At 40.6% G+C, this 27,227-nt stretch overlaps 1 protein-coding gene across 7 annotated transcripts in view; it reads left to right on the top strand.

Moving 5' to 3' along the window:
- Positions 1 to 27,227, top strand: part of UNC5D (unc-5 netrin receptor D) — a 573,216-nt gene that overhangs the window by 370,569 nt on the left and 175,420 nt on the right. For all 7 annotated transcript variants that reach the window (XM_050801680.1, XM_050801685.1, XM_050801686.1 and 4 more), the window contains exon 4: positions 1,212 to 1,315. In XM_050801680.1, coding sequence (XP_050657637.1) covers positions 1,212 to 1,315 — 104 coding nt within the window. The remainder of the gene's footprint in view (positions 1 to 1,211; positions 1,316 to 27,227) is intronic.

Raw genomic sequence — 27,227 nt, 5'->3', positions numbered from 1 at the left:
TATTTATACAATTTATAAAGATGTAACTGATTCTGGAGCTCTCCTCTTTACAGGGAACATATTTCATGTTATTGTAAGCACTGAAGAAAATTAAATCAATAAATTCACAGCCCGTAATTTGAGACACTCAATTTGAAGAAAAATGCATTGTCAGGGAGGGAGGGCAAAATCTTTTACACTGTGGAAGACTTGTAAACAACCTGTCTTTACCCTACTCTCCTGTGCTTTCAAGTGGCAGCAGGAATTACCCTCCTGCTGCAAGATTATCAAAGAGTTGTCATGACACCTCCAGAGAAGTAAAGGCCAACTCCCCACCTTTTTTTAATGAAGCGTGTGCTCAAGTGGAAAGCAATGCAAATGAAACTCTTCTGCACTGTCCATCTATGTCCTTTTCCCTGAGAAGGCTTTGCTGGTTAGCACTCAGCCTGGGTGTCAGGAAGCTTAGTGCATTGTTCCCCATCACTGGCACTGATGCTCTCTGTGACCACTGGCAAGCCAATTAACCTCTGCAAGTGTCATCCTTCCATGTGTAAAAGGTTAATAGTACAGCTTGTTTGCAAAGTGCCTGGAGCCTTCCATGAAGGGCACTACCCAAATATCCAGCATTGCTGTTTGACTGGAGGGCGTTGTGTTTTATAATTACATGTTTGGTTGGATAGGTTATAGATTTTGTTGTGGTTGAATGTTGCCCCTTCTCCCTGGTTACAAATAAAAACACTAATAGGTAATCTCACTCTATTAGCATCTTCTAGAGCCCCCTAGAGGGTTAAGGGAAAGGCAGAGGTTACAGATTAATAATGCATTCTTCAGTTGATAGAAAAAAATCACGTGCATTTCAACTGCATAATAGCTGTGGATGGCAATTTATTAGGCCAAGTGTTTCATCAGATGCCCAGCAGATAATGCTGGCAAATACTCATGAAACAATGGGGTGTTCTGTGTTTTGGGTTTTTTTCTACTTTCCTAGTTATTTTTTTCATCCTTCACATCAATATAGGACACCAGAAACTGTTTTGTCCAGGTTATTTCACATGCATTTATGAATATTTAGAAAAATGATTCTCTTGTTCTAGAATTCCTGGAACAAGTGACTTATTTGTGTGTGTGTGTGTCTAGGTTGTGACATTAAGCTCACTTTTTTTGTACTTGAACCAAATTTGAATAACACTAGACTTGGAGCAAAGTGTCACCTATCTCATGCTTCTTTGCAGATTTACGGAAAAACTTTGAACAAGACCCACAAGGAAGGGAGGTTCCCATTGAAGGCATGATTGTGCTGCACTGCCGCCCACCAGAGGGAGTCCCTGCTGCCGAGGTAAGACAGGATCCTGGGACCAGTCACCGGGAGGAACCAGGCCTGTTCCCAAGAGGGAGGGCAGAGTCCTGGGTGGCTGGAAGGGAAGTCAAGGAGCCCATGTCTGGGATTCTTGTTGCCTGGGCTCAATTGCTAAAGATGATGAAGAAATTCTCTAGGAAATAAGCTAGAAAGGAACTTGTTTCCCATCTACTTCTGTGTTTGCGCAAGGCCCTTGGTAGGCAGCCTGGGTAGGATTTGATCTGTCTTCTTGGTTCTGGGGACCTTGAATCATAAAGATGTCATTCTTTTTGTCCTCTGTCAAGATCTTCTGATATGCATATTGGCTTATGGAGCAAATCTGAGCTGTTAACAGGCAAACACGCATGAAAAAGCCCATAGGAAAGGTCAGAAGACCCAGTCCCAGTGTCACTGGTGTTTGTTCATCCTTCACTTTTTTGTGGAACAAGCATTCATTTATTCAGTGTCTGTTATGTTTTCTGCACTGTGCAGGCCTTAGGGATATAAAACATCATGAAGCCACTGGCCTCTGATATGTTATCCTTCCTTCACAGCGAGGTGCCTAGAATCCAGAGTCACAATGTTTTCTGCTTCTTGAATGTTTTCTGGAAGGTCTACCTTACTATTCAAATATAATTGTCCCTGGTAATGCACTCTGGTCATAGGAAAGGCTTTCTAAATCTTTTATTCACAATGGGAAGATGGCCCCTGATAGACTAGTAATATAGCTATTATTGGAGGAAAAACACTAAGAAGTATAAGACATGCTTAATATAACGAAAAGTTTATAAACATAGGCCCATGAACCCCAAAAATCTGAGAGAGGTCTCAGTTAACTTAGAAAGTTTATTTTGCCAAGGTTGAGGACGTGCGCCCACGACACAGCCTCAGGAGGTCCTGACGACATGTGCGCAATCAGAGCACAGTTTCATTTCATACATTTTAGGGAGCCGTGAGACGTCAATCAACATATGTAAGATGAACATTGGTTCAGGTCCGGGAAAAGCTGGACAACTAGAAGCAAAGGTGGGATAACTCCCCTGGAAGCAGGGATGGGACTTCAGGTCACAGGCAGATAAGGGACAAATGGTTGCATTCTTTTGAGTTTCTGATTAGCCTCTCAAAGGAGGCAATCAGATATGCATTTATCTCAGTGAGCAGAGGGGTGACTTTGAATTGAATGGGAGGCAGGTTTGCCCTAAGCAGTTCCCAGCTTGACTTTTCCCTTTAGCTTTAGTGATTTGGGGGCCCCAAGATTTATTTTCCTTTCACAGGCCTGAGTTCAGCAGCACATGGTCCAGGTTTGACTCTTCTATGGGAAGCTAGGAAACGGTGTTTGGAGCTATTGTTTATTCACTGAGAAGCAGATATACGAAGAAAAAGAAAAAACCAGGAGCCTTTGCCTCATATTTTAGTAAAATTGGGAGTTTGTAATTGGAAGGACAAAAAAGGAGATAAAATAAAGGGGAATGAAAAAACACACATACTTGCATACTTAGAAAGCGTGCTAGGTGGACACTATTCAGGGCTCAAATGGCTCACAGAAATGAAGTAAACAGACTTGAAAATTAAACTGAACACTCCATGCATGATGTAAAATGATTAGAAAGGAAAATGCTTATTTAAAAATGTTATCGAATGTAGAACAAAAAAGATACTGATCTCCTTTTGCTGCCCTATTGTTTTCTACTACAGCACACCCTCCTTTCCTGAGCAGGGCGTTAAGTGTCAGGCAAGGGACTGTGTCCCTCTCATTTAGGACATCGCGTGTGTTCCTGGGAGCCTAACAGAGGTATCAGCAGTTCTTTACATTCAGCGCCCATCTTTCAAAAAACCCCAGTTTACAAATGTTTTATGCATAAAAATGTCTAGGCTCTGTAGTGCCAGCTGTGTGAGTGTCCCCTGGTACACCCATGTTTCCTTCTGGTTCTGTGCCAGGTCACTGCCATTGACTTTGGCAGCAGCAGAGAGGGGTGCTCATGTTTTTATCAGCCATCAGCCTATAGGAACTTAGCATACTCTACATCTCTATTAATCTACTTTTTTTTCAGATGGAAAATAACTTAGATATTTACCTGGCATAACCTTTGCATTTTAGAAGCAGGAAAACTGATGCTTATATCAGTGGCCAACCAAAGGTCTTGCAGCCATTTAAGGGCTCTGTTCAAAATCCTGCAAAGGTACTCCAAGGCATTCCAGGTAAAAGTCTATGTTCTTTTAGTGCTTTACAAGATTCAACATAATCTGGCCTGGTGTGACCTTATATATTTTATTTGACTCTGCATTTGACCGCGCTACAGCCACCCTGGCCCCCTCAATCTCTCTCGGATGCACCAGCCATGCTCCTACATCAGGGCCTTTGCATGTGCTGCCCTCTCTGCCGGAGGGCTCTTCCCCAGCTGTCACACTGCTTCGTCCCATCTTTCTTCAGGGTTTACTCAGATATCACTTGCTCAGTAAGGCCTGCTCTGTACACTCTGCAAATGTTGCAAGTATTTGCTTCCCCCACTCCACCTTTTCCCTGCTTTATCCCAGCAATTTATCCTACTAGGTATATACTTTCTTTTTACCTGTTATCACAAGCATACTCTGTTTACTTTGCTTATTTCTCTCTACCTCACTGAAACTTAAGTTTAATGAGGGAAATTTGTGCTTTCTCTTCTTCATTGCTGTGTCCTCAGCACATGAAACAGTGCTGCTCATGGCTATTTTCAGAAAGGTGAAAGATTTTTCACAAGTGTTGGCAAGGATGTGGAGGAAAGGAAACCCCTGCACACTGTTGGTGGGAATGGAAATTAGTATAGCCGTTATGGAAAACAGTATGGACATTCTTTCAGAATGTTAAAAGTAGAGCTACCATTTGATCCAGCAATTCTGCTGATAGGTATATACTAGGTATATATCCAAAGCAAATGAAATCAGGATGTAGAAGAGATACCTGCACTCCCATGTTTACTGCAGCACTGTTCACAATAGCTCCATGGGTAAGATAGGGCATCAACCTAAGAGTCCATCAATGGACAAATGAATTTTTAAAATGTGGTATGCATACACAATGGAATACTACTCAGCCTTTAAGAAGGAAATGTTGTCATTTGTGACAACACAGATTAACCAAGCAGGCTGTATGTCAAGTGCAATAAGTCAGGTACAGTAAGAAAAATACCACGGGATCTCACCTCTATGCAGAACCTAAAAAAGCTGAAGTCGACCGGGTGCGGTGGCTCATGCCTGTAATTCCAGCACTTTGGGAGGCCAAGGCAGGCAGATCACCTGAGGTCAAGAGTTCGAGACCAGCCTGCCTAAAATTATGAAACCCCATCTCTACTCAAAATACAATAATTAGCCGGGTGTGGTGGCGTGCATCTGTAGTCCCAGCTACTTGGGAGGCTAAAGCAGGAGAATGGTTTGAACCCGGGAGGTGGAGGTTGCAGTGAGCCAGGATCATGCCATTGCACTCCAGCCTAGGCAAGTGAGCAAGACTCTGTCTCAAAAAAAAAAAAAAAATGCTGAAGTCACAGAACTAGGGTAGAATGGTGGTCACCACATGTTGAGGAGATGGGGAGAGGCTAGGGAGACATTGGTCAAAGGGTACAATATTTCAGTTAGAGAGGAATATGTTTATTGGTTTGTTGTACAATATGGTGACTATAGTTAATAACAGTGTATTGTATTCTTTAAAAATGCTAAGAGTAGATTTTAAGTACTTGCATCACAAAAAGAACAATAAGTTTATGATGTAATACATACATTATTTAGCCTTATTTAGCCATTCCACAGTATATACATATTTCAAAACATGTTATACATGAAAAATATATGCAATTTGTTAGCATAAAAAATAAATTTAAAAAACATGCTTCTTACATCCAGGTGTTCAATAAATACTTGTTGAATATGAAGGGAAATTAGTCTGCTAATTATATTGATGAATATTTAAGGTTATCCCAGGATTAGCCCTAGACAAAATGTAAAATGCATTAGGCAACATTTTGGCTTTGTTTTGTTTTGTCTTTCTCTCATGATTGGGTACTAACAGGTGAAGAAAACATTCCTACCTACTCTTTTTCATATATGCAAATATAAATTTATTAACTCCATCACTAGTCCTACAACTAAAGAAATAAAGATATTTTCACTTCAAGTTTGATTCACTTTTAACAGTAAAGAACACCTCAATGCAATATTTAGACATTTTGGCTAATTGTTAAACATTAACTAAAATGGAGCTTTAACTAAGAGTGTTGCCACATTTTAAAATTAATAGACATTAGGTGAAACTATTTTGAATTTATATAAAAGTTGAAGTACTATAGAAAGTTCTCATGTACCTTCCCCCTCCGTTTCTTGTTTTTTTATTTTTATTTATTTATTTATTTTGAGACAGAGTCTCACTCTGCCACCCAGGCTGGAGTGCAATGCTGCACTCAGTTCACTGCAACCTCTGCCTCCTGGGTTCAGATGATTCTCCTGCCTCAGCCTCCTGAGTAGCTGGTATTACAGGCACCCACAACCATGCCCCGCTGATTTTTGCATTTTTAGTAGAGATAGGGTTTCACCATGTTGGCCAGGCTGGTCTCTAACTCCTGACCTCGTGATCCACCCACATCAGCCTCCCAAAGTGCCGGAATTGCAGGCATGAGCCACCGCACCCGACCCAGTTTCCTTTTTTGTAATTACATCTTACATGAGTGTGGTACCTCCCGTACAATGACCGAACCAATATTGATACATTCTTATTAAGGACAGTCTAGAGTTTGCATTAAGGTTCACTCTGTGCTGTTGTCTATGGCTTTTTTAAAATTTCATTTCCGGTTCAGGAGTACATGTGCAGGTTTATTATATAGGTAAATTGCATGTCACGAGAGTTTGGTGTACAGATTAATTCATTACTCAGGTGATAAACATAGTACCCCACGGGTAGCTTCTTGATCTTCTTCCTCCTCCCACCCTCTCCCCTCAAGTAGACCCCAATGTCTGTTGTTCCTTTCTTTGTGTCCATGTGTTCTCAGTGTTTAGCTCCCACTTACCGCCCCCACTGCTTGTTGAAGACATAAATTTAAAAAAGAAAGAACAAAAGAAGAATAAAGGATGTGCAGTCTGGTAAGATAGTAGCCAAAAGCAAAAATACATTTTGGTTCATAAATGCACACATGAGGGTGCATACCCACTCACCCACACTGAAGCATCTTTTGAGAGAATGCAGGGGACTTATGAATTGTAAGAACTCTGTGACTGTTCAGGACTGAGATTGGTAGAGGATTCCTATGAGAGGACAGACTGGCTTCTAGGAGGTGAGCAGCGTGCCCATATGTTCAATTATTTAGAGGCTGAACTCTGTTGAATGCTTGGAAGTAGCTCTTTACACATCCCTCCCTCTTTCTTGCCCTAGCGCCCTACACTTGCAGGCAAACGAGCTCTGTAGACTGGCTCAGCCCCTTTCTTCATTTGCTTCTGAGGGTGCTTTTCAGCTGTAACCACAAGGAGGAGAGCAAGATATGAAAAACTTTCAGTGGCAGCACAGTCCAATGTCAGTGGAAAAAAATATTTGGGAGAGCTGTGGAACAAGGGAACACAATATAGATGTATCAGAAAATACGCTTTCTTTTCTGGTATCTACCTTTCTGACACATTTCCAAACTGTAGTTATCCACTTCCTATATTGGTTTCCTAGGGCTGCTGTTATAAATTACCACCACTGAGGAGGCTTGAAACAGCAGAAGTTTATTTTCCAACAGTTCTGGGGCAGGAGTCTGAAATCCAACAGCATTAATTCCTTCTGAGGGCTCTGAAAGAGAAACTGTTCCATGCTTCTCTCCTAGATGCTGGTAGTTACTGGCAATCTTTGGTGTCCCTTGGCTTGCACACTGATATGATTATGCTTTGTGTCCTCATCCAAATCTCATCTTGAATTGTAATCACCCATAATCCCCATGCGTCAAGGGACAGGCCAGGTGGAGATCATTGAATCATGTGGACAGTTTCCCCCATGCTGGTCCCATGATAGTGAGTGAGTTCTCACGAGATTTAATGGTTTTATAAGGGACTTCTTTCCTCTTTGATGGGCACTTCTCCTTCCTGCCGTCTTGTGAAGAGGTACCTTGCTTCCCCTTCTTCCCTCCCCAGCCATGTGGAACTGTGAGTCAGTTAAACTTCTTTCCTTTATAAATGAACCCTGGCCGGGCGCGGTGGCTCAAGCCTGTAATCCCAGCACTTTGGGAGGCTGAGGCGGGCGGATCACGAGGTCAGGAGATCGAGACCATCCTGGCTGACACGGTGAAACCCCGTCTCTACTAAAAAATACAAAAAACTAGCCGGGCGAGGTGGCGGGCGCCTGTAGTCCCAGCTACTGGGGAGGCTGAGGCAGGAGAATTGCGTGAACCCGGGAGGCGGAGCCTGCAGTGAGCTGAGATCCGGCCACTGCACTCCAGCCTGGGCGGCAGAACGAGACTCCGTCTCAAAAAAAAAATAAAAAAAAATAAAAATAAAAATAAATGAACCCTAACCCTAACTCCTAACCCCTAACCCTAACCCTAGCAGTATGAAAATGGATTAATAAATAGATACATCACTCAGTCTCTGCCTCCATCGATTGCAGCTTCACATGGCATTCTCCTGTGTCTCTGAATTTCTTTTTATAAGGACACCAGCCATTAGATTATGACTGACTGTAATCCCATGTGGCCTCATACTTTATATTCTGCATCACAAAACATCTGCAAAGACCCAATTTCCAAATAAGGTCAGGTTCTCAGGTTCCAAATCAACATGAATGTTGGAGGACTGCTATTCAGCCCAGTACACTTCCCATTCTACCTCTGGCATCATATCACTTTTTATTTTAATAATGTATATCTTTTAGGAATAAATTTCAGACCCAGACCAGCTGAAATTAAATGGAAACTAATTCCAAGGAGCAGCTGGGGCTTTAGGGTAGTTTAAAACAGAAATTATCAGCTGAGAAGGGGCAAAAACTTTGTTTTATAAATGTTGTATTATAGATGAATATGGAAAGTATTTCAGCTACATTAAGGGTTAAATAGGCTATTGATGCCGTAGCAAACATTTATTTTTTAAAATCTGATCTGTATAAATGTATGGGGTACAAGTGTAATTTTGTTGCACGCATAAGTTGCGTAATGGTAAAGACAGGGCTTTTAGTGTATCCATCACCCAAATAACAAGTAATTTCTCGTCATCCATCGCCTCCTCTTCCTGGTTTCCACTGTCTATTATTCTATACTCTATGTCCCCCTCACCCTGCCTCATCTCCACTGTCTGTCATTTCAAACTCTTAAGTTCATGTTTAGCTCCAACTTACATGCGAGAACACATGGTATTTGTCTTTCTTTGTCTGAGTCATTTCATTAATATAATGTCTCTGGTTCCATTCATGTTGTTTCAAAAGACATTTCATTCTTTTTATAGCTGACTGGTATTTCGTTGTATATATATACATTTTCTTTATCTAAATTCATTGATGGACACTTAGATTTGTTTCATATGTTTGCTATTGTACATAGTAGTGCAGTAAATATGTAAGTACATGTATTTATTTCATTTCTTTTTTGGCAGGTAGACAGTAGTGAGATTGCAGGATCTAATGGTAATTCTGTTTTTAGTTATTCAAGAAATATCCAAACTATTTTTCATAGAGTTTGTACTAATATACATTCCCACCAACAGTGAATAAAAGTTGCCTTTTCTCCGCATCCTTGTCAACATCCAGTTTTTGGGTTTTTTTTTTTTTTTTTTTTTTTTGACTTTTCAGTAATAGCCATTATGACTGGTATAACACTGTGGTATCTCATAGTGGCTTTAATTTACATTCGTTGATGATTAGTGATGTTGAACATTTTTTTCATGTTTCTTGGCCATTTCTATGTCTTTTTTTGAAATATGTATATTCATATCCTTTGCCCAACTCTTTAATGAGGTTGTATATGTATAACATCATCTTAATGTGGGACAGTATCCTAGTCTCAAACACTTGCATTATTTTGGAATTTCTTTTCTCCATGATTTGGATGCTACCATTATCTGTGCACCAATATCTATAGCTCTTTTACTTTCAGCAGTAGCTTACACAGTAAGTCATTGCTATCAACATCTGTGTTTTTGCTGAAAACAAGGCAGAATGAGAGAAGAAAGCTGAGAAATGATAAAGATGGAGAAGGAAAATGAAAATGTTCATACCCTTCCACAGTCATGGTGTCCCTTAGGGTGCAGATGTCTATCAATGTCTGTCACGTGGTCAGGTCATTGAGCATGTATCATTCTGCCTATTAACTTCATAGTAATATGAGTATACTAAGGTAATGACTCTTCAGTATGGCAGAAATTGGTAACTGTGTTTAGAAATTGGTCAGTCATGTAATCGTTACTGTGAAATGCTATCAGTCAAAGTCATCTTCATTGTGCAGGCCATGTTCCACCCTCTCCATGCCACCAGTTGGTTCCCTTTCTGCCCACCTCCTCTGGGGCCCATGGGATCACCACTGGAAAGGGATATAGCTGGCGGGGCCCCCAGTACATCAGCTGGCTTTGTCTGTCAGTGGAATAGGTAGTTTCCTACTTGACACATTCACTGAAAGTCACCTTGGGGGGCGTGTCCAAATTCTGTTATCACAAGACATATACAATAGACTTTTCTCTGCAAGACAGAACTTTCTTGGCAACTAACTCATTTATCTGACAAGAAAAGTGTTATGAATAATAAAAATAGAGTTGCCATTTTTGAAATGTTCTTGTGTACCAGGTACTATGGTAGGTGGTTTATCTTCTGTTATTTCAATTAATTTGCAAAAAAAAAAAAAAAATGTGCTATGAGATGCTGAGAAGGTATATGAGCTTTCATGTCTATCCCACAGCAACTTGTCTAAGCTCTCAGGTCACTAGGAAGCACCAAGAGCCAACTTTAAAGCTCAATCTGTCCTTTCTCTAATTCTTTTTGGTTTTGTTTGTTTTTAATTGGACCAAGCTTCTTGAAGGTTGGGAGCCGCCAGGCCAATGATAGTCTATCTGCTCACTGTACTGCCATCATCTCACCCTTAGAACGAAAGGTCTTTGGATTAAATTATCTTCTAGTGAATATTCTAATCTCAAATTTGCTATATATTCTGTGCCTCTTTATTTGAAATATGTCATCAGATAATAAAACTAAGAGCACTGAGAATGTGGAAGTTTTGGAGGCCGAGGGGGACAAGGAGCCTGGGACAGGACATCACTCTGTCCTTTAAAGGGCAAGGAGTCCAGGTTTGATGCTATTCTAGGAGTTATATAGAAGAGGCCACGTAGAAGAAAAAGGGACATATAGAAGGAGAAGTAAGGGAACCAAGTGCAATCTCTACCCTCATTACAACTTTCTCTACATTTGGCCATGGCCCTGACAGATCACACTGTCAAAACAGGACCCAAATTTACGCTGATAAATGCATACTTGTGTCTGTAACACAGCAGTGTCATTTCACCTACTATACGTCAGTGGGGTAGGGAAATAATAGAAACAGAACCAAAGATTTTCAGGTTTGCACAATGGGAAAAGTATGAACTTTGAAGCCAACAGACTCTGGCTACTAACTTTGTAATGCAATTAGCCACTCTGACCCTCAGTTTCCTCCTCTGGATATGAGAAAAATGTTTTCTTTGTAGAATTTCTATGAGACAAACAAAACAACAGCAACAACAACAAATGTGCAAAACATTTAGCAGTTTCTAATATTAAATAAATGGTAAAGATTATTTTGATTTCTGTTGTTCCTTCTTCTTTCATTTTTAAAGCTTTAAGAACTTTTGATTCCCCCAAAAAGATGTGAAGCCCTATTATTTTTGGGGAACCAGATTAAAACAGAAAATTCGTATAATGTCTAACATGTTTTTAACCCTTTGAAGAAGTAGTGAGCTGCTAAGACCAGCCTGTTCCCTCGAGCTCTACTTCTCTCAAACATTGCCGTCTCTTCTTGTCCTTCAGGGTCATCAAAGACAAAGCCACTTATCAAAAAGCTTCCTGGCCCCCTCTCTTGTAATCCATCACATGGAGGAATTAAATAATTACTGATGAAGGCTGGTGACCCACCAATATTTGTTCACCTTACCACCATTGAAGTATCTTATGAATGCTATTATTGTTATTAAAACACTTTATGAAAATGTTACATGAACTGGAAGTTTCTCATTACACTTACTTAGACACTGGTTTAGATAATATGTAATTACTTTTTGTAAAAAGTTCACATGAACTTTTTACAAAATAGGTCACACACATTGTTTTACAAAATACCTGAAATGTGAATTAATGACAACTCAAATGTTTCTAAACTTCATGAGCCCATCCTAATAGCTGGATGTATTAGAACACATTTGTCACTGCAATTATTTTTAGCCTTAACTTTGGGGGCAGTTCTAACTAAAGATAGCATCTCTAATGTTTGACCCTTGTTGTTTAGCTAAAACCAGTTTGTTCTTTTCCAAACAATTCATTATCCCACACTGCACTTTTTTATACTCCCTAATTAAATGGAAAATCTATCTTTCATAAAAGTTAGAAATTATGTCTAATGAAAATCCGACAGTTTAATGGTTTTCCACAGATTAAAATTGTAGAGTTCTCAATAAACCCTGATTTACTGATGTTGGCTGTAAAATGGTTATTGCTGTTAATAAAGCCTGTAAATCTTAACAGGTTATATTTGCCTTGGACAATAAAATTTGCCATAAAGGCTTAGTGTCTAAGGCTAATTCTGCTCACATCAAGGTAAACAGCCTACTCAAAATAATTCAATGTCTTTGAGAATTCAGGCCTAAGCAACAGACAGATTCTAGCCTTGAGGCATTGCATGCCAGGCACTGTTCTTGTTTTTAATCTCACCAAGGAGTCAAGATAATATTGGAATTAGAAAACTCGGGAAGGTCAAGGGCTTTTGTCAGTGCAGTACGGATAAGGAGAAGGTTCTCTGCTTCTTGCTCAGCCCCAAATCAGCTTTGTCATTGGCTGATCACTAGGAGCAGAATGAAAGAATGTATTTTTTGTATGATAAAGAGTGCTAAAGTCATACAAGTGTTAGGAACAAAATTTGGGGGTGACAGGGTGGAGTGGGCAATTAGGGAAAGGAGACCATTTTCCTTGTTTCACTTCCAGATGCCTATCTGGAAATGAAGGATGTTTTGAGAAGGCCTGTTAATCTTGGGACACGTGGATATCTGTCATGTTTTCCAATGTTTGAGGAATTTCTTTTTAAGTTTCACTTACCTAAGACAGTAGCCCAACAAATACCTTTTCTAGTCATCTTTGCAGTTAGATCCCTGCAGTCAGGTGGTCTCGTACAAGATGGGATGGGGAGGTGAATGCTGTGGGTTTGTGGAAACCCTCTGCAGAGGATGCTGGCAGAGGTACCCCACTCTCCAGGGCAGGTAGAAGAACCAGCATCTTGCCCACATCTCACGGTTGTGAGCTCTGTATTTTGCTTAAGACAGAATCTCACTCTGTCTCCCAGGCTGGAGTGCAATGGCACGATCACAGTTCACCGCAACCTCTGCCTCCCAGGCTTAAGCAATTTTCCTGCTTCAACCCCCTGAGTAGCTAGGACTACTACACGACATCATGCCCAGCTAATTTTTGTACTCTTTGTAGAGGTGAGGTTTTGTCATGTTGCCCAGGCTGGTCTCAAATATCTGGTCTTGAGTGATCTGCCCACCCAGGCCTCCCCAAGTGCTGGGATTACAGACCTGAGCTACTGCTCCTGGCCCCATGTTTTTTGCACTGCAGGAGTGTTGTTGAGTGTACCTTTCCCCATGGTGTGTTTCAACATTATTTCTGGCCAGTTAGCAGCCTCACCTGGCTCTTTGGCCCACTTGGAGGTTTGGAGCACTACTAATACTCTTTAATAAATTTCTTTGTCACATAAATCAGCCAGAGCAGAGTTTGTTGTTTGCAATGAAGAAACCTGGCCAGGCATGGTGGCTCACCCCTGTAATCTCAGCACTTTAGGTGGGTGGGTCACTTGAGGCCAGGAGTTCAAGACCAGCGTGGGCAAAATGGCAGAACCCCATCTGTACTAAAAATACAAACATTAGCCAGGCATGGTGGTGCAGGCTGGTAATCCCAGCTACCTGAATGGCTGAGGCACGAGAATCCCTTGAACCTGAGAGGTGAAGGTTGCAGTGAGCCAAGATGGTGCCACCGCACTCCAGTCTGGGCAACAGAGCAAAACTGTCTCAAAAACAAAAACAAAAACCAAAAAAAAAAAAAAAAAAAAAAAAAAAAAACCCCTGCACATTTTAGTACCTATGCCATCTCTTATCACTTTCAGAATGTCTTTGACAAATATTTGAAAGTGTCCGTTGGAACAAAGCAAGTCACTGTTAGCTAAAGACTAGGTGTGGGGTGTTCATATTTCTTTGTAGAATAAAGAGGGAGGACCCCAAAGTTCCTTTCATATCTCTTATTTCTAATTATTTCTGATGTATTAACAGTAGAATCTGCACACTGTCTTTGACTTGCCTGCTGTTTTAATAATTCTGCCCAGACTGGTGCCAGACAGTTTTCAAGCGAGAAGCTCTTTACCCTTCTCCCCTGTGAGGGTGTTCTTAATGAAAGGTTCATTTGTTTCAAATGTGCTCATTGGCATAAAACCCAGGAGAGAGTCTTATGACATTGGACTGTTTAATACAGGAATCACTAGACTATTGTGTTTAACCTCAATCAAACAGACTATGAAATGAGGATTTTATTTTAAAAGTAAGACTCTTAATAATTCACTAGAGAAATGTTAAGTGGGGTGCCCATGTTCTGAAGCAGTGGGCCTCATGTATAAATAATTAATCTAATTTGGTGCAGCCAAAGCAGAGAGAATGTCTAATAGTCCAGATAAACTTTGCTTTGAGGAGACTGACAATGAGGACCTTTGCAGAAAGCCACATTTGATTAGAATGTATATTATAACAGAAAACTAATATACTCTAAAAAAAAAAAAAATGTGAGTTTTACTGGTTAAACACTAGTAATTAAGGATCAGTAAATGACTTCTCTGAAAACATTTCCATAAGAAAAAATTTGCTATGGTAAAAGAGATAAGAAAATGAGGTTAATATAAGTTATTTAAAAAGTGCGTGTCTACAGCCCAAATACCCTCATCATTAGTACTGATCCTGAAATAAGTCCTGTTAATGGACTGACTTTTGCCACATCTTTAGCTGGGAAGCTCTAGTTCCTTACTGAAGAAGAAAAGGAAAGAAAATATATAAAGCTCCTAATTGGTGTTTATTTTCCTTTTCCCTCTTGTTCTGTATTCTGGAAGTTAGAATTACACTTTTCAGCTGGCGCATGCCTGTAATCCCAGCGCTTTGAGAGGCCAAAGCAGGAGGATTCTTTGAGTCCAGGAGTTCAAGACCAGCCTAGTCAACATAGTGAGACCCCCATTTCCCCAAAACTAAAAAAAATAAAATTAACTGGCATGGTGGCACACACATGTAGTCCCAGCTACTTGGGAGGCTGAGGCAAGAGGACTGCTTGAACCCAGGAGGTTGAGGCTGCCCTGAGGTGTGATTATTCCACTGCACTCCAGCCTGGGGCCAGAGATAACATTACAAAGCTTTCCTAGGTGCTTGTCTTTGCCTCCTCTTTCTTTGTGCCTGTCAGCTCTACATAACCAGCCTTCTTTCTTTCTAAGAGCGACTCTCCGAGAATGTTATTTCCAGACCTATCCCTCTGTCCTCGTTATTTCTTCTTGCTTGGAATGTCCTTGCCCTCATCCATCTATCTGTGTTTGACACAGCCTAGGAGGATCTGCTGTAACCCAGCCAGTCTCTGAGTTCTTCCCTGCCCATCCCAGGTGACACGGATCTCTCTTTTCTTTATTTTATTTCATTAAAATTTATTTTTTGAGACAGAGTCTTGCTCTGTTGCCCAGGCTGGAGTGCAGTGGCATGGTCTCGGCTCTTTTCTGTAAATCCTAATTTAACTGGCATGAACTGCTCAAGTAAGGACAGCATATTTTTCCCCTCCTAAAGGCTTTTATAGCATATTGCTTTTTAAAATTTTTCTCTTATATTTAATTTTTCATGCCTGTGTGTCATATTTTCTAATTCCCTTCAGGATAGGAAATGCACAGTATACTTTTCAGTATCATCTCCCATCACCCTCAGTAGATAATATAAAGGCATCTAAAACTATAGTAGATATCTGGGGAGCATACATGACTCAGAGGATGAATATTTGCACAACTACTGTGGGCTGCACATAGTAGTAAACTCTTAAAGTTGTATATCACTTTACAATTTATAGATTCTCACATACATGGACTTATCTGATCCTTAAAGCTACCATTTGTTGATAAATATACCAATATCCCTAATATTGCTATCCTTGATAGACTCATTTAATATATACACTCATTGAGAAACTGCTATCTCGCTAACATTAGTACATGTGCACTCAGTGCCAGCCACTGTTCACTGAATCTTCCCAACCCTCTGAAGCACCTAGACGCCAGTTTTATAAATAAGCAAACAGAGGCTCAGAGAGGTCAAGCGGCTTACTCAAGGGCATAGATAGATAATGGGTGATCTGTGCCAATATTTGCACCAAACAGCCTGATTTCAGAGCCTGTTCTGTTAAACTTTACCTGATAAAGCTGCTTTATGTGTCAGATATTGTATGCTGAGTACCAGCAGAGTCAGATAGCATGCCTGCCTTTAGTTCACCATCTGATTTCCTTGCATACAAAGCTAAGCAGAAGGGAAGAGAATGGCACTTATGAATGTGTGTGTGTGCACAAGCACATACAAGCCTCCTGCTTTTCCTCCATTTTGCTGGGCATGTCTGTGATTCCACGCCTGAACTTGTCTGCTCCCCAATTGCAGTTAACTCACCCAGTTTGATGGCATTGGACTCTGCACTACTTTCAGCTTCTGGAGATGGTTTGGCAGGGTTGCTTAGTGCTGTTGACACCTTTGAGCAGGCTTTGATGGGATGGGAGAAACACTGTTGAGAAAACCTGTCTTTATTCTCCTCCCTCTCCTCTCCAATTTTTTCCGCTTGCAGGAAATTACATCCTTTATCCTGTACCAACATAGGGTTTTTCAAAAATATCAAATTTGCACGTTGTGCTTAAGATTTCTTGGATTGAGAGAAGCAGCAAATGGATCAGAGGGAAGGCGATTTGGAGGAAAGATCCGAAGGCCAGCAGTCAGTTGGTAGTAAGCATTTTTAAAGAAACCTCATATAAGAAAAGGAAATGTATGATTTCTAAATTAACATAATGAAGGCTTAGAGCTATTTCTCTGTCCTGTGCCTTCTTATACAGTTTAGCGGCAATAAACAGTCTTTATATCTTGAATTATGCAGAAGTAAAAGCAGTCTGGGATGCCGCCACATAAGGAGCTGCAGATCTGTAATTCAGCAGTAATGTTCCATGGGCATGAATCAAGAACTCATCCCAATCCTGCTGAGGCAGCATGGATTTTAGTGTTTCCATGAAGCGCACCACACACCACCCTGATTCACTTAGCAAATGTAGACTGACTTTGTTTCTTAGGCTGAGCTTATTAAAACAGATAAACAACTGCCACAACCACTATAGCCACAGCTTCTGCTGGTGATCCTTTGCCATGATCCCCACATCCTAACTGCTCTGTATATCATCTGTTTAGGAAGAAATGCCACCTTCTGTGATGCCTTTCGTTTTTAGCTAATTTGGGTGACTAGAAGGTGCACTTGCCCCCATCCTGGAGAGTTTTCTGCATAACTGCTAGTAAAATAGAGCGTTCTCATTTTTCCGTCACGGGTAGTTTAGACACCTGCAGAATAAGCACCTGCCTACAGGTACTATTGAGATACACCCAGCTGATCTTACTGCAGTCGAGCTTCAGTTCTAGAATCTGTGACTGCTAAAAGAATCCTAGATGGCCTCTTTCATTGCATTGCCCAGCTCTTAAGCCTCTCCACCCTGTAAAATCTTAAGGAGCTGTGATTTTTCCCTCAGAGCTACCTTAGATTCAGCACAGTGAGTACGTAGAGTGAATGAGTGACTTATTGAAACTCCCAGAGCTTTGATTTGTGCAAATTGCAGTGGCTTCCACGGCACAGATTACAGGCACACCGCCCCAGCTTAGCAGCTGCACTGTTCCCATCGCGTGTAACTCGGATTCACTTGGTTCTATCAGCTAAGCTTCCAAGAAAAACATCCAACGTTCAGAACTGAACAGCTGAGAATCCCCTGCTGTGGTGAATTTTGATTTAAATATAACTGAGTCTCTCTTGGCTCTGGCTTAACTGATTTGGAACTGTTCTTTTAATTGTTGATTCAGTATTGGCTTCCAGATCTGGCTGTCAATCCTCTCAACAGATTCTCTCTATAGATGTATTTATTAATCATGTGCAATATTTCTCATCCTCCATGGGCTGCCAGCACTGACCCTTGTGAGTTACAAGTGATGGCTTAGACCTTAATTTCTGTGTACAGGAAGTGTCAGGCTGACGATTCATATACTGGCTCAACAGCATCATTTGGAGATCACCTTCTAGAGGCGGCTCTGGCACGCTGCTGCATGGAAATAAAAAACAGATCCGCATAATACCACCAGAACTTGACAAGAGCAGTCACTCTAGTACATCAGTCATCTGTGGGCTTAAGCGATCAGTTTAATCTTTTTTTTTCAACACTGTCATCTAGGTACCACTAGAAATGCCGTAGTTACAGTATCCGGATATTTTTAGAAGGATTATTAAATGATAATGCACATGGTACATTGGTCTGGGAAAGTCTGTCTTCTTAGAGCTTCTATTCTCAGCTTTAATTAACTCATTAGACTAATAGGCAATGTGAATTGGTGCTGTAGATTGGCGATGGTAATGACAGATTTTTAAAAAGGAATAAAAAGCTAAATGGAGAGAAAGGACTTCAAAGTAGAGATGGAAGCTGACAAATACTAGATTTTATTTGTATGACATTTCATTGAATTGTGTGAACTGCCAAAATGACAGAATCCTCATTACTGATGATCATTGTTAGTTACCATACATTGAGGACCCACATGTCAGGCTCTCTTCTAGGTATTTAACTACGTGATTCTGTTGTATTCTTTCAGCTCAGTTAGGTACTTTATTATTTTTCATTGTACAGATGTGGTTATTGAAGCTTAGGTTAAGTAACTTCCCCAAGTTTGTCAGATAGTAAGAGTCTAGTTCTCTTTGGTTTCAAAGCCTAAATCTTGTCACTACCTGACACCTTTTGTTAATTACTGCATGTCATGAAGTTGCTGAGTAAGGAAATAGATATTATAGCCAAGCTGTGTCTTTCCTGTCTATTGTATCACATTACTCCCTGCCCCTCCACACCCACATTGGTGCTGGGTCAACTTTATTGTACTTGAAATCAGAGCATGGTTCAAAGACAATGCATGGACAGCATCTTGCTTGGTCTGCTACAGCTTTAATCTCTTACTACAGATTTCAATTTATTTAATAAATGGTTTATTTGCCTCAGAGGATACAGTAATAAATGAGACATGGTCTCTGTTCCTGACAAGCTCAAGCATCCAACAAATGAAATAAATATGTAAATAAGCATCTAAAATAGAATGTGTTACCTGTAATAATAATAACAGCAATAAAAATAGAAGGGACGTAGTAACTTCTATAGGCCAGAGTGGTCAAACAAGACATTGCAGAATATAATTCCCATATAGGATTTTGAAGTATGAATGAGCTCACTGTGAGAGTTTATACAGAACACTCAAGAAGCAAGATCGGTATGGTCAAAAGCACGCAGGTATAAAATGGCATGGTTGCCCAGGAAATACAGTTAGTTTCATTTTGAGAGCGCCTGAGGCAGAAGTGGGGGAATCACTGAAGTAGAGACTCTAGAAAATAGGCATTGGATCACAGAGTATCTTGTCTTCCATCCTGAAAAACCCAGGACTTTTCACTCATAGGTAGTGGGGAGCCATTGAGGGACTTGCTTCTCAAGCTTTTATGTGTCTGTCTGTCTCAGTGTCCATATTGTTATTTCAAGGACCTGATAATCCAGTTACAACTGGGAAGCTGGTCGGAAGTTGCAAATAGGTGTGATTTGTCTTTACATCATTGTTGGAACGAACTTTTTACAAACTGTTTGTAAATGATTTCAGACTTGTATACAATCTTAAGAATCAATAATTCTTAGAAGACACCTCCTTTTATAATTGCTCTGCCAGGTGCTGTGACCACTGTCCCTGGATTCCTTATCTTCAGCAAGTCCAGGTCTGTGTTTTCAAGCTCTCTTGTTCTTTCTACTGCACCTGTTGCATGGAGCTTATGAGAGGCAGTGTAGAGAGAATAGATGCTTTGTATTCCTGATGTGGAGCAGTGTGGCCCAGCCCCAGCCTTGCTCTGCAGCCTGTAAGCATGACTGCCTCAACTCAGCTCCATTCACTCAGCACAGATCCTCTAATGGGTGTCTTTGCCCTTCCCTCATTCAGAATAAAAGTAGCAACTAAAGAGGGGGTCAAAGATCTTCATGTCATTAGATGTCCCTGCACCATCCCTTCACCTCTGTATTCAACATGGACTTCCAGAATGATTTGACAAAGTCTTTGAAGATTTCCTTTACCTCCTTTGTACTTGATCCACATTCTCCCTGAAACATGCTGAGATCCTTCCATTTACCAGTGACTTTGATCCCATTGGAGGCAGGTGGGAAACTCCGGCTTCTCGGGCTGTACCGAGTTGTTACGGTATTTCACTAAAGCCTGTGTTAAGGGCAGACAAAGAACAGTGGAGTGTTGTCGTCATTGTCTCCATGAGGCAGGACCAGGATCTTTTCATCCATAGACTGTAGATAGCCTATCAAACGTTCTTTGGTCCTGCAGTAGAAGGGGCTTTTGCGTTCTCTTGGATCACCTCTGCGACTAATCATGTGAAGTGAGTTTCTCCTCACATCAGACCCTTACCCCCACTGTTCCGATTACCCTTTGCATCTGCTTTTACCCTGTGTGCAGTTGGGCTTATTCAGCCAAGTCTCACTCAGGCAATTATGGTTTACCTTATCTCCTGCATTTAAAGTGCTGGGACCATTTTAAGTGCTGAGACCATTATTTCTTTCATTTGCCTGCTTTAAAATCTAAAAGTTAGCTCTAATTTACTTACGTACTTAGGCCTAATTATGTTATTGGGCTTTCATCCCTGAGTTTCCTAGTTTCTGTTGTCTTCCTGGCTCCCAAAAGCAATTGTGGATTCCTAAGGCAATTAAGGGCAGCTTCTATCAAAGACAGTATTCTTTCCACATTCCAGTCACCAGTCATTATACACTGAAGACTCACTCAGACTTGGAGAAGTATAAGATAGAGCAAGGATTCTCAGCCTTAACACTGTTGACATTTGGGGTCAGATGCTCCTTTATTGTGGGGAGCTTTCCTGTTCATGGTATGATGTTTAGCAACATCCTTGGCCTCTACCCATTTGATGCTAGTAGACCCTCCCTTCCCCCGCTGGCCATGTCCAATTGTGACAACCAAAAATGTCATCAGGCATTGCCAAATGTTATTCCTGGCTGAGAATCTCTGAGACTCTGTCTTCCTCTCAGGGAGCTTAGAATCTCCTTAAGATGCTCTCCACAGTGCCTCATACATTGGCTGTCATATAGCAGGTGCTTAATAAGTTTTGTTTGAATTGAGTCCAACATCAACAGATAGTTGTTAACGTGTGCCTGTTAGCCTGAGATCACAGTGTAGGGAGTGAGTATCATGCCTCATCTCTCTCTATAACCATTCTATAGCAGAGTACCTAGCATGTAATAGGCACTCAGAAAATATATGTTGAAGGAATGCCTAATTGAAAAGACTAGGCAAAAAACTTAAATGGAATGATTGTTAGATTTGCTGATTAGTCAAGGAGTTGCATGTATTGGGTCGTTGCAAGCTAGAATTCAAGGGATGAGGTGGATCCATATAAGAAGAGATAAATAAAGAGGAAGTCAGTGAAGGAAGCATGATGAAGGCTTAAGTTGTAGAACCTGCACTATGGTCATTGTCTACACTCTGCCATTGGCTTCTCATTAAAAAAATAAAAATAAAAATAATTGCAGAGCTTTGAACTGGTTGGTCAAAAATTCACACCATAGATGAATACCATCAGGCCACTACCCTGCAAAGGAACTTGCCTCAGTAGAGAGCCTGCCGAAGCATATCAGATCCCAGAAGGTAAGCATATTCCTGGAGCATGTGCTTGAGCCTTCAGTAGGGTGGATTCTTCAAAACTCAATATGAACACATTCACCCTTGGCTCCACTTAATGTGGCTGAAGAGGAAATGGGACATGTCAAAGACAAGAGACCTGTGTTCTAGACTCCCTCCTTTACCTCAGAGCAAGGAAAACTTAAATCTCTTGTTTTCTTAACTGGAGATATTACTGTTCCTACCTGAAAGGCAACAGGCTTGCAAAATGCAGTTGTGTAAGGGCTGCTTAAAATCCTGAGAGGAGGCCAGGCCTGGTGACTCACACCTGTAATCCCAGCACTTTGGGAGGCCAAGGCGGGTAGATCATGAAGTCAAGAGATCGAGACCATCTTGGCCAACATGGTGAGAACCCATCTCTACTAAAAATACAAAAATTAGCTGGGCGTGGCGGTGGGCACCTGTAGTCCCAGCTACTCGGGAGGCTGAGGCAGGAGAATGGCATGAACCCCGAATGTGGAGGTTGCAGTGAGCCAAGATAGCACCACTGCACTTCAGCCTGTCAACAGAGAGGGAAACTGTCTCAAAAAAAAAAAAAAAATATCCTGAGAGGGAGGCATTATTTATTATAAGTGTATTGTTCAAGAGCATGGATCTTGAAACCGTGAGTCAGGAAGGGGAGGGGTGGTGCAATCTAAGTTCCTCCTCTTATTAGCGGTGTGTTAGGCGAATTCTGTAACTTCTCTGAACATAAGGGTCTTCATATGGAAAAACGAAATAAAATGCCTTTAAGGATGCTTTGGAGATTAAGTAAGATAATGTATTTTTAACATATACCTTGGTTCTTGGCACATTAAATATTTGCTGTTAGTACTATTAGATAGGCAATAAAATCTAGTAAGACTGTATTTTTTTATGTTATTGTTTGTCCACAGCATTCCACTCACATGTGTGGAAAAATAGTTCTGCTTCTGTGTTTATTCTCACCTTGTAATATGTTGTTGAAGTGAGGTCATGTTGAAATTTTCACTTATTCTTCTCTGTTTCTACAATAATTTGGTTGAGCTTTATACTTGCCCTACTTAGCCTGTAATAGCTCATCCTATTCCAGTCAGGGATAATGCATTCTTTCTGAATGATCATGATCTCTCTCAGTTTTAGGGATGTAGCCACTGTTGGACTCATGTTTTCTCAGTGACAAAGCCATTTACCTTCATTGTAAAACAATGAAGAATGTGAACAACTTGATTTTGTCATTGGAAGTGCTCTGTACCAGTCAAGGTGGAACGTCTAGAATCAATATGACTAATGCATCCCAGCTCCTAGTGATAGAGTCAGCAAAAAGGATAAATTATCACTGCCTCTCTGTCTCTCGGATAGTAATTTCTTCTCCCTGTCCGATCTGATAGCCATCTTGGCGTTCTCCGACACGGCTATCAGACCATTCCCATGCCAAGCCTGGGAAGGACTTGGTCAATACATCCGCTGTGTCAAGCTTTGAGTCATTTTTATGTTTGTTTGTTCCCCTTATTACTTTCTTTGGCTGAGTAAAATCTCTATTACTTTGGGCTCAGGAACGAAGAATGTGCTATGAACACCCGAGGCGTACATTTTATTTTATTTTTATTATTTTTTGTGATGACTTCATTATTCCCTGTTGCCAAAGTTTTTGCCAAAATTGTTTTTCTCCCTTCCTCTCTCTTCGGCATCCTCTTTTCTGGCATCTCTGCTTATTTATTGCAGCCGCACAGAAGTCGGCCTTGCCATTGCATGGCCTGTCTTCCTCGGAGCCCCAAGTGGCTCCCAGATTTCTGGGTTTCACGAACCAGTAAAAAGTCCCCTCTTCCCCTTCCCTAAGAGAAGGGTTTAGACAAGTGTTGACAACTTTTAATATCTTTTTCAGGGAAGGATTTTAATATAGAATAACAGCCATTTTTTTATAACCATTATTTCATTTAGAAGTAGACATTTAACAACATGACATCTGATTTACATGTTTTTTAAATAAATTTAATTTTATAAAAATTTCATGGCCGGGCGCAGTGGCTCACGCCTGTAATCCCAGCACTTTGGGAGGCCGAGGCAGGGGGATCACGAGGTCAGGAGATCGAGACCATCCTGGCTAACATGGTGAAATCCCGTCTCTACTAAAAATACAAAAAATAAGCCGGGCGTGGTGCCGGGCGCCTGTAGTCCCGGCTAGTCGGGAGGCTGAGGCAGGAGAATGGCGTGAACCCGGAGGCGGAGCTTGCAGTGAGCCGAGATCCGGCCGCTGCACTCCAGCCTGGGCGACACAGCAAGACTCCGTCTCAAAAAAAAAAAAAAAAAATTAATTAGTCTTGTTTTTCCTATTTCACTACAAAGCTAAAAAAAAAAAAGTCATCGGCCGGGCGCGGTGGCTCAAGCCTGTAATCCCAGCACTTTGGGAGGCCGAGGCGGGTGGATCACGAGGTCAGGAGATCGAGACTATCCTGGCTAACATGGTGAAACCCCGTCTCTACTAAAAATACAAAAAACTAGCCGGGCGTGTGGTGGCGGGCGCCTGTAGTCTCAGCTACTTGGGAGGCTGAGGCGGGAGAATGGCGTGAACCCGGGAGGCGGAGCTTGCAGTGAGCCGAGATCACGCCACTGCACTCCAGCCTGGGAGACACAGCGAGACTCCGTCTCAAAAAAAAAAAAAAAAAAAAAAAAAAAAAAGTCATCACAGATCACTCATGTTGTGAATGAATGATGTATAGCATTGATTTTAAAGATTAGTCATCTTCACTCAGGTAACACTAATGGATTACAGAGAAGGGTGCTGTATGGCGTCTATAGTGGAAGCCACAATCTCTTTTGTTCTTTAATCAATACCTATGCAATCTTCTAATTTTTAGGAATACCTTTCTGCACAGTTAGTGTGTTTGCAGTGTTGCACAGGTAAAGATGATCGGTGTTTAAAATTGATGTTGTTTATCCTTCATTCCCAACATGCATGACCTCTGATGATTATTTTATAATAGTCCTGTATTCATCTTGCACATTCATGCACAAAAGTCTTGAGCTTTGGAATCAACAGAAAAGAATATACGCTCTACTTCTCACAATCCTTAAAAGTTCTGCCTTACAAGCTGATATCCTCATTTACAGAAATTAAATAATAATGTCCATACCTCTGGCTTGTCCTAAGATTTAAATGGTGGGTCTTTAAGAATGACTGGCATACTACTTGACATATCATATTAAGGGATACAGACGCCTTTCATATTCCTTTCCACTTAACTACAGTTTCATTTTTTGAGGGGAAACAACCGGGGGCGTCTTACAACTATCCACAGCATCTCTCTAAATTAACAAATTGCAGTGCTTCTTCCCTCTCCACAATCAGCCAGCTGCAGTGCGTCACATTTCACATATATATGTGACTACATAAACCTCCTTGTTAATTCTTTAAAAAAGGGCCTTTTCAATTATGGGAATGTTAATTATTATTAATCACCCCTTAATTATTGTAATCTACTTCATGCTTATTTTGAATGTGCATATGCGTGTTCATATGTGCGTATGAATCTGAGCCCAGTGGTCTATGAACTTCAGTGACCTGGTAGTCTTTCATCTGTTTTCTGGTATCACCATTTCATTTTCAGCCCTGACAGGGCATTCCGTTGTGATGAGCTGTACAGCTGCTTTATTGACAAACATAAACTTCCCTTGATTTTTGAGTGTTCTGCAGAGGTTGGCACAGTATTATAAAATATCTTTAAAACTCTATCACTTGAAAAAAAAGGTTAGAAACGTGCCTTATAGGTGCTCTTTCATCAAATGTTTAACACAGGGTTTGGCACTTTAATGGGTTCCCCCTCGATGTTCTGGTGGATATCTACATAAACTCTGATGGTTTATTTACTACTGTAGCTTTTAATGGAAATGTAAAATAATTTCTCTTCTGGGCAGTACTGATTTCATTGCAAACACATCAACAAAATGTGAAATTCACATAAAACGCAAAGTTGCAAGTATCACTAAAGCTGGGAGAGCCATTGCTGCATATTTTAGATGGACTAGTGTATTTATGGTTTTTGTACTGTACACATACTGTAAAATGTAATGTGGCAGGATAGCTATATTGTAATAAAACAATGTGCTGCTTGCTGAAGAAAAAAAGGGGATGATGAATTATTGCAGTCATTGTACCTTGTTTCCCGTTACTGAAAATGGAGTATGATTATTAAATGCGTGCAGTGTGCATTTTACACACTTAGTTATAGATCTTGGTTTTTATGTGTGCCTAGAATATCAATATTTGCTTTACTTTTAAGGAACATTAGTTACAAATACAATAAGTGTGCTTCATTTTTCATTGAAGACTTACTGGCTTCAGTTCTCAAGTCAGAGTGTGCAATATATGTCTCAATGATTATTGATCTGAAAACCCTGTTGAAAGTAAGCAAGACTGGTTTTGCAATAAGCAAACATTCTGCTGCTGCTGCTGCTGCTGCTCACTGAAACCCATGAAGCTGGAGTAAGAAGCAATAAATAAGAGTTTAATTAAATTGCTCCTTGGCAGATAGCAGGGCTGTCTTTCAGCTTTGGTTTAGAACCCGTGGGGTCTTTTTTCCCTCTTGATGTATGTGTAGCATTCTCATTAATGCTAATGGGAGCTGTATGCTGTAAAGGGGCAGCTGACCTCATGTTCCATTGTGTCTGCAAAATACCACATGGATTTCTCTCCCTGGGGCCACTCAGACTTTTTTTTTTTTTTTTTTTTTTTTTTTTTTTTTTTAATACAAGAAAAGGAAATCAGCATCTACGGAAGTCTCAATATATAAACCCTATATATTATTCTTAGTGTATCTTACAAATACTAAAATCATAGTCAAAATATCCTGGAAATCCATAAAAATATCCATATGTATTTTGTATATGACTTAGTTTCAAATTGTAATTATAACCAAAAGATTAAAATATAGCCTCCCTTTGGAATTTAACTCTCTGATTAGCTATATGCATATATGAGATTATGGTGCTGGGTAAACCATGGAAACCATGCTCCTAGGCTAGAAATGAATGAAAATGATTAATTAGATTCTGTACGGTGTTGCGTTTATAGCAGGGCACACGTAGCCTTCAGCTCATTTGGGTTCAAAGCTGTCTGCAAGATATGAGTGCTTGAAAATGATTAAAGCAGAGCTAGCAAGGTACAATTTCCACTTTCTGTGTCGCTATTACTTTCCCTAGAGCACAGGCTGGGAATGTGTATCATCCAGGCATCCGCGTGCTCTTGCAAAAGAGATATTTCATTATGTCTTTGTATGAGTTCAAACACTTTCTGGATAATACTATCAAGCAAACCTACATGTACATGTAGAGCCTAGTCTACATATGAAAACACCTTGCTGATATTGTTTTTGCTTCCTCCCAGATATCTGGCTTTGTTGGTAGTAGAGATATATTCACTTACTAAACATCTGTAGAATGGCTATTGCTGTTGTCAATGTGAGAAGTAGCTGCTGCCCCGAAGCAGAATAGTTTCTTTAACTAGCACTTTGGTGAATATTCAGTATGGATAACCTAGTAAATGCTAACTCTTTATTCATAGAAACCAATTCCACCAATACCCATCTACTAAGAAATGGTTAAAAAAGCAACAATTTCATTAATTTTGCTAAATTAAGCACAAATGTGAACAAAATGTATTCAGGGATTTTAAACTTAAAACAGGGACAAGTAAGAAGCAGCTTTTCACAGGTTCCATTACATTAGCCTCTTCTTCCCTAATTCTTCT

Source organism: Macaca thibetana, chromosome 8 (assembly GCF_024542745.1).
Source record: "Macaca thibetana thibetana isolate TM-01 chromosome 8, ASM2454274v1, whole genome shotgun sequence".
Classification (NCBI taxonomy): Eukaryota; Metazoa; Chordata; class Mammalia; order Primates; family Cercopithecidae; genus Macaca; species Macaca thibetana.
Note: the sequence above shows the minus strand (reverse complement) of the source record. Positions and strands in the feature narration are given on the sequence as shown.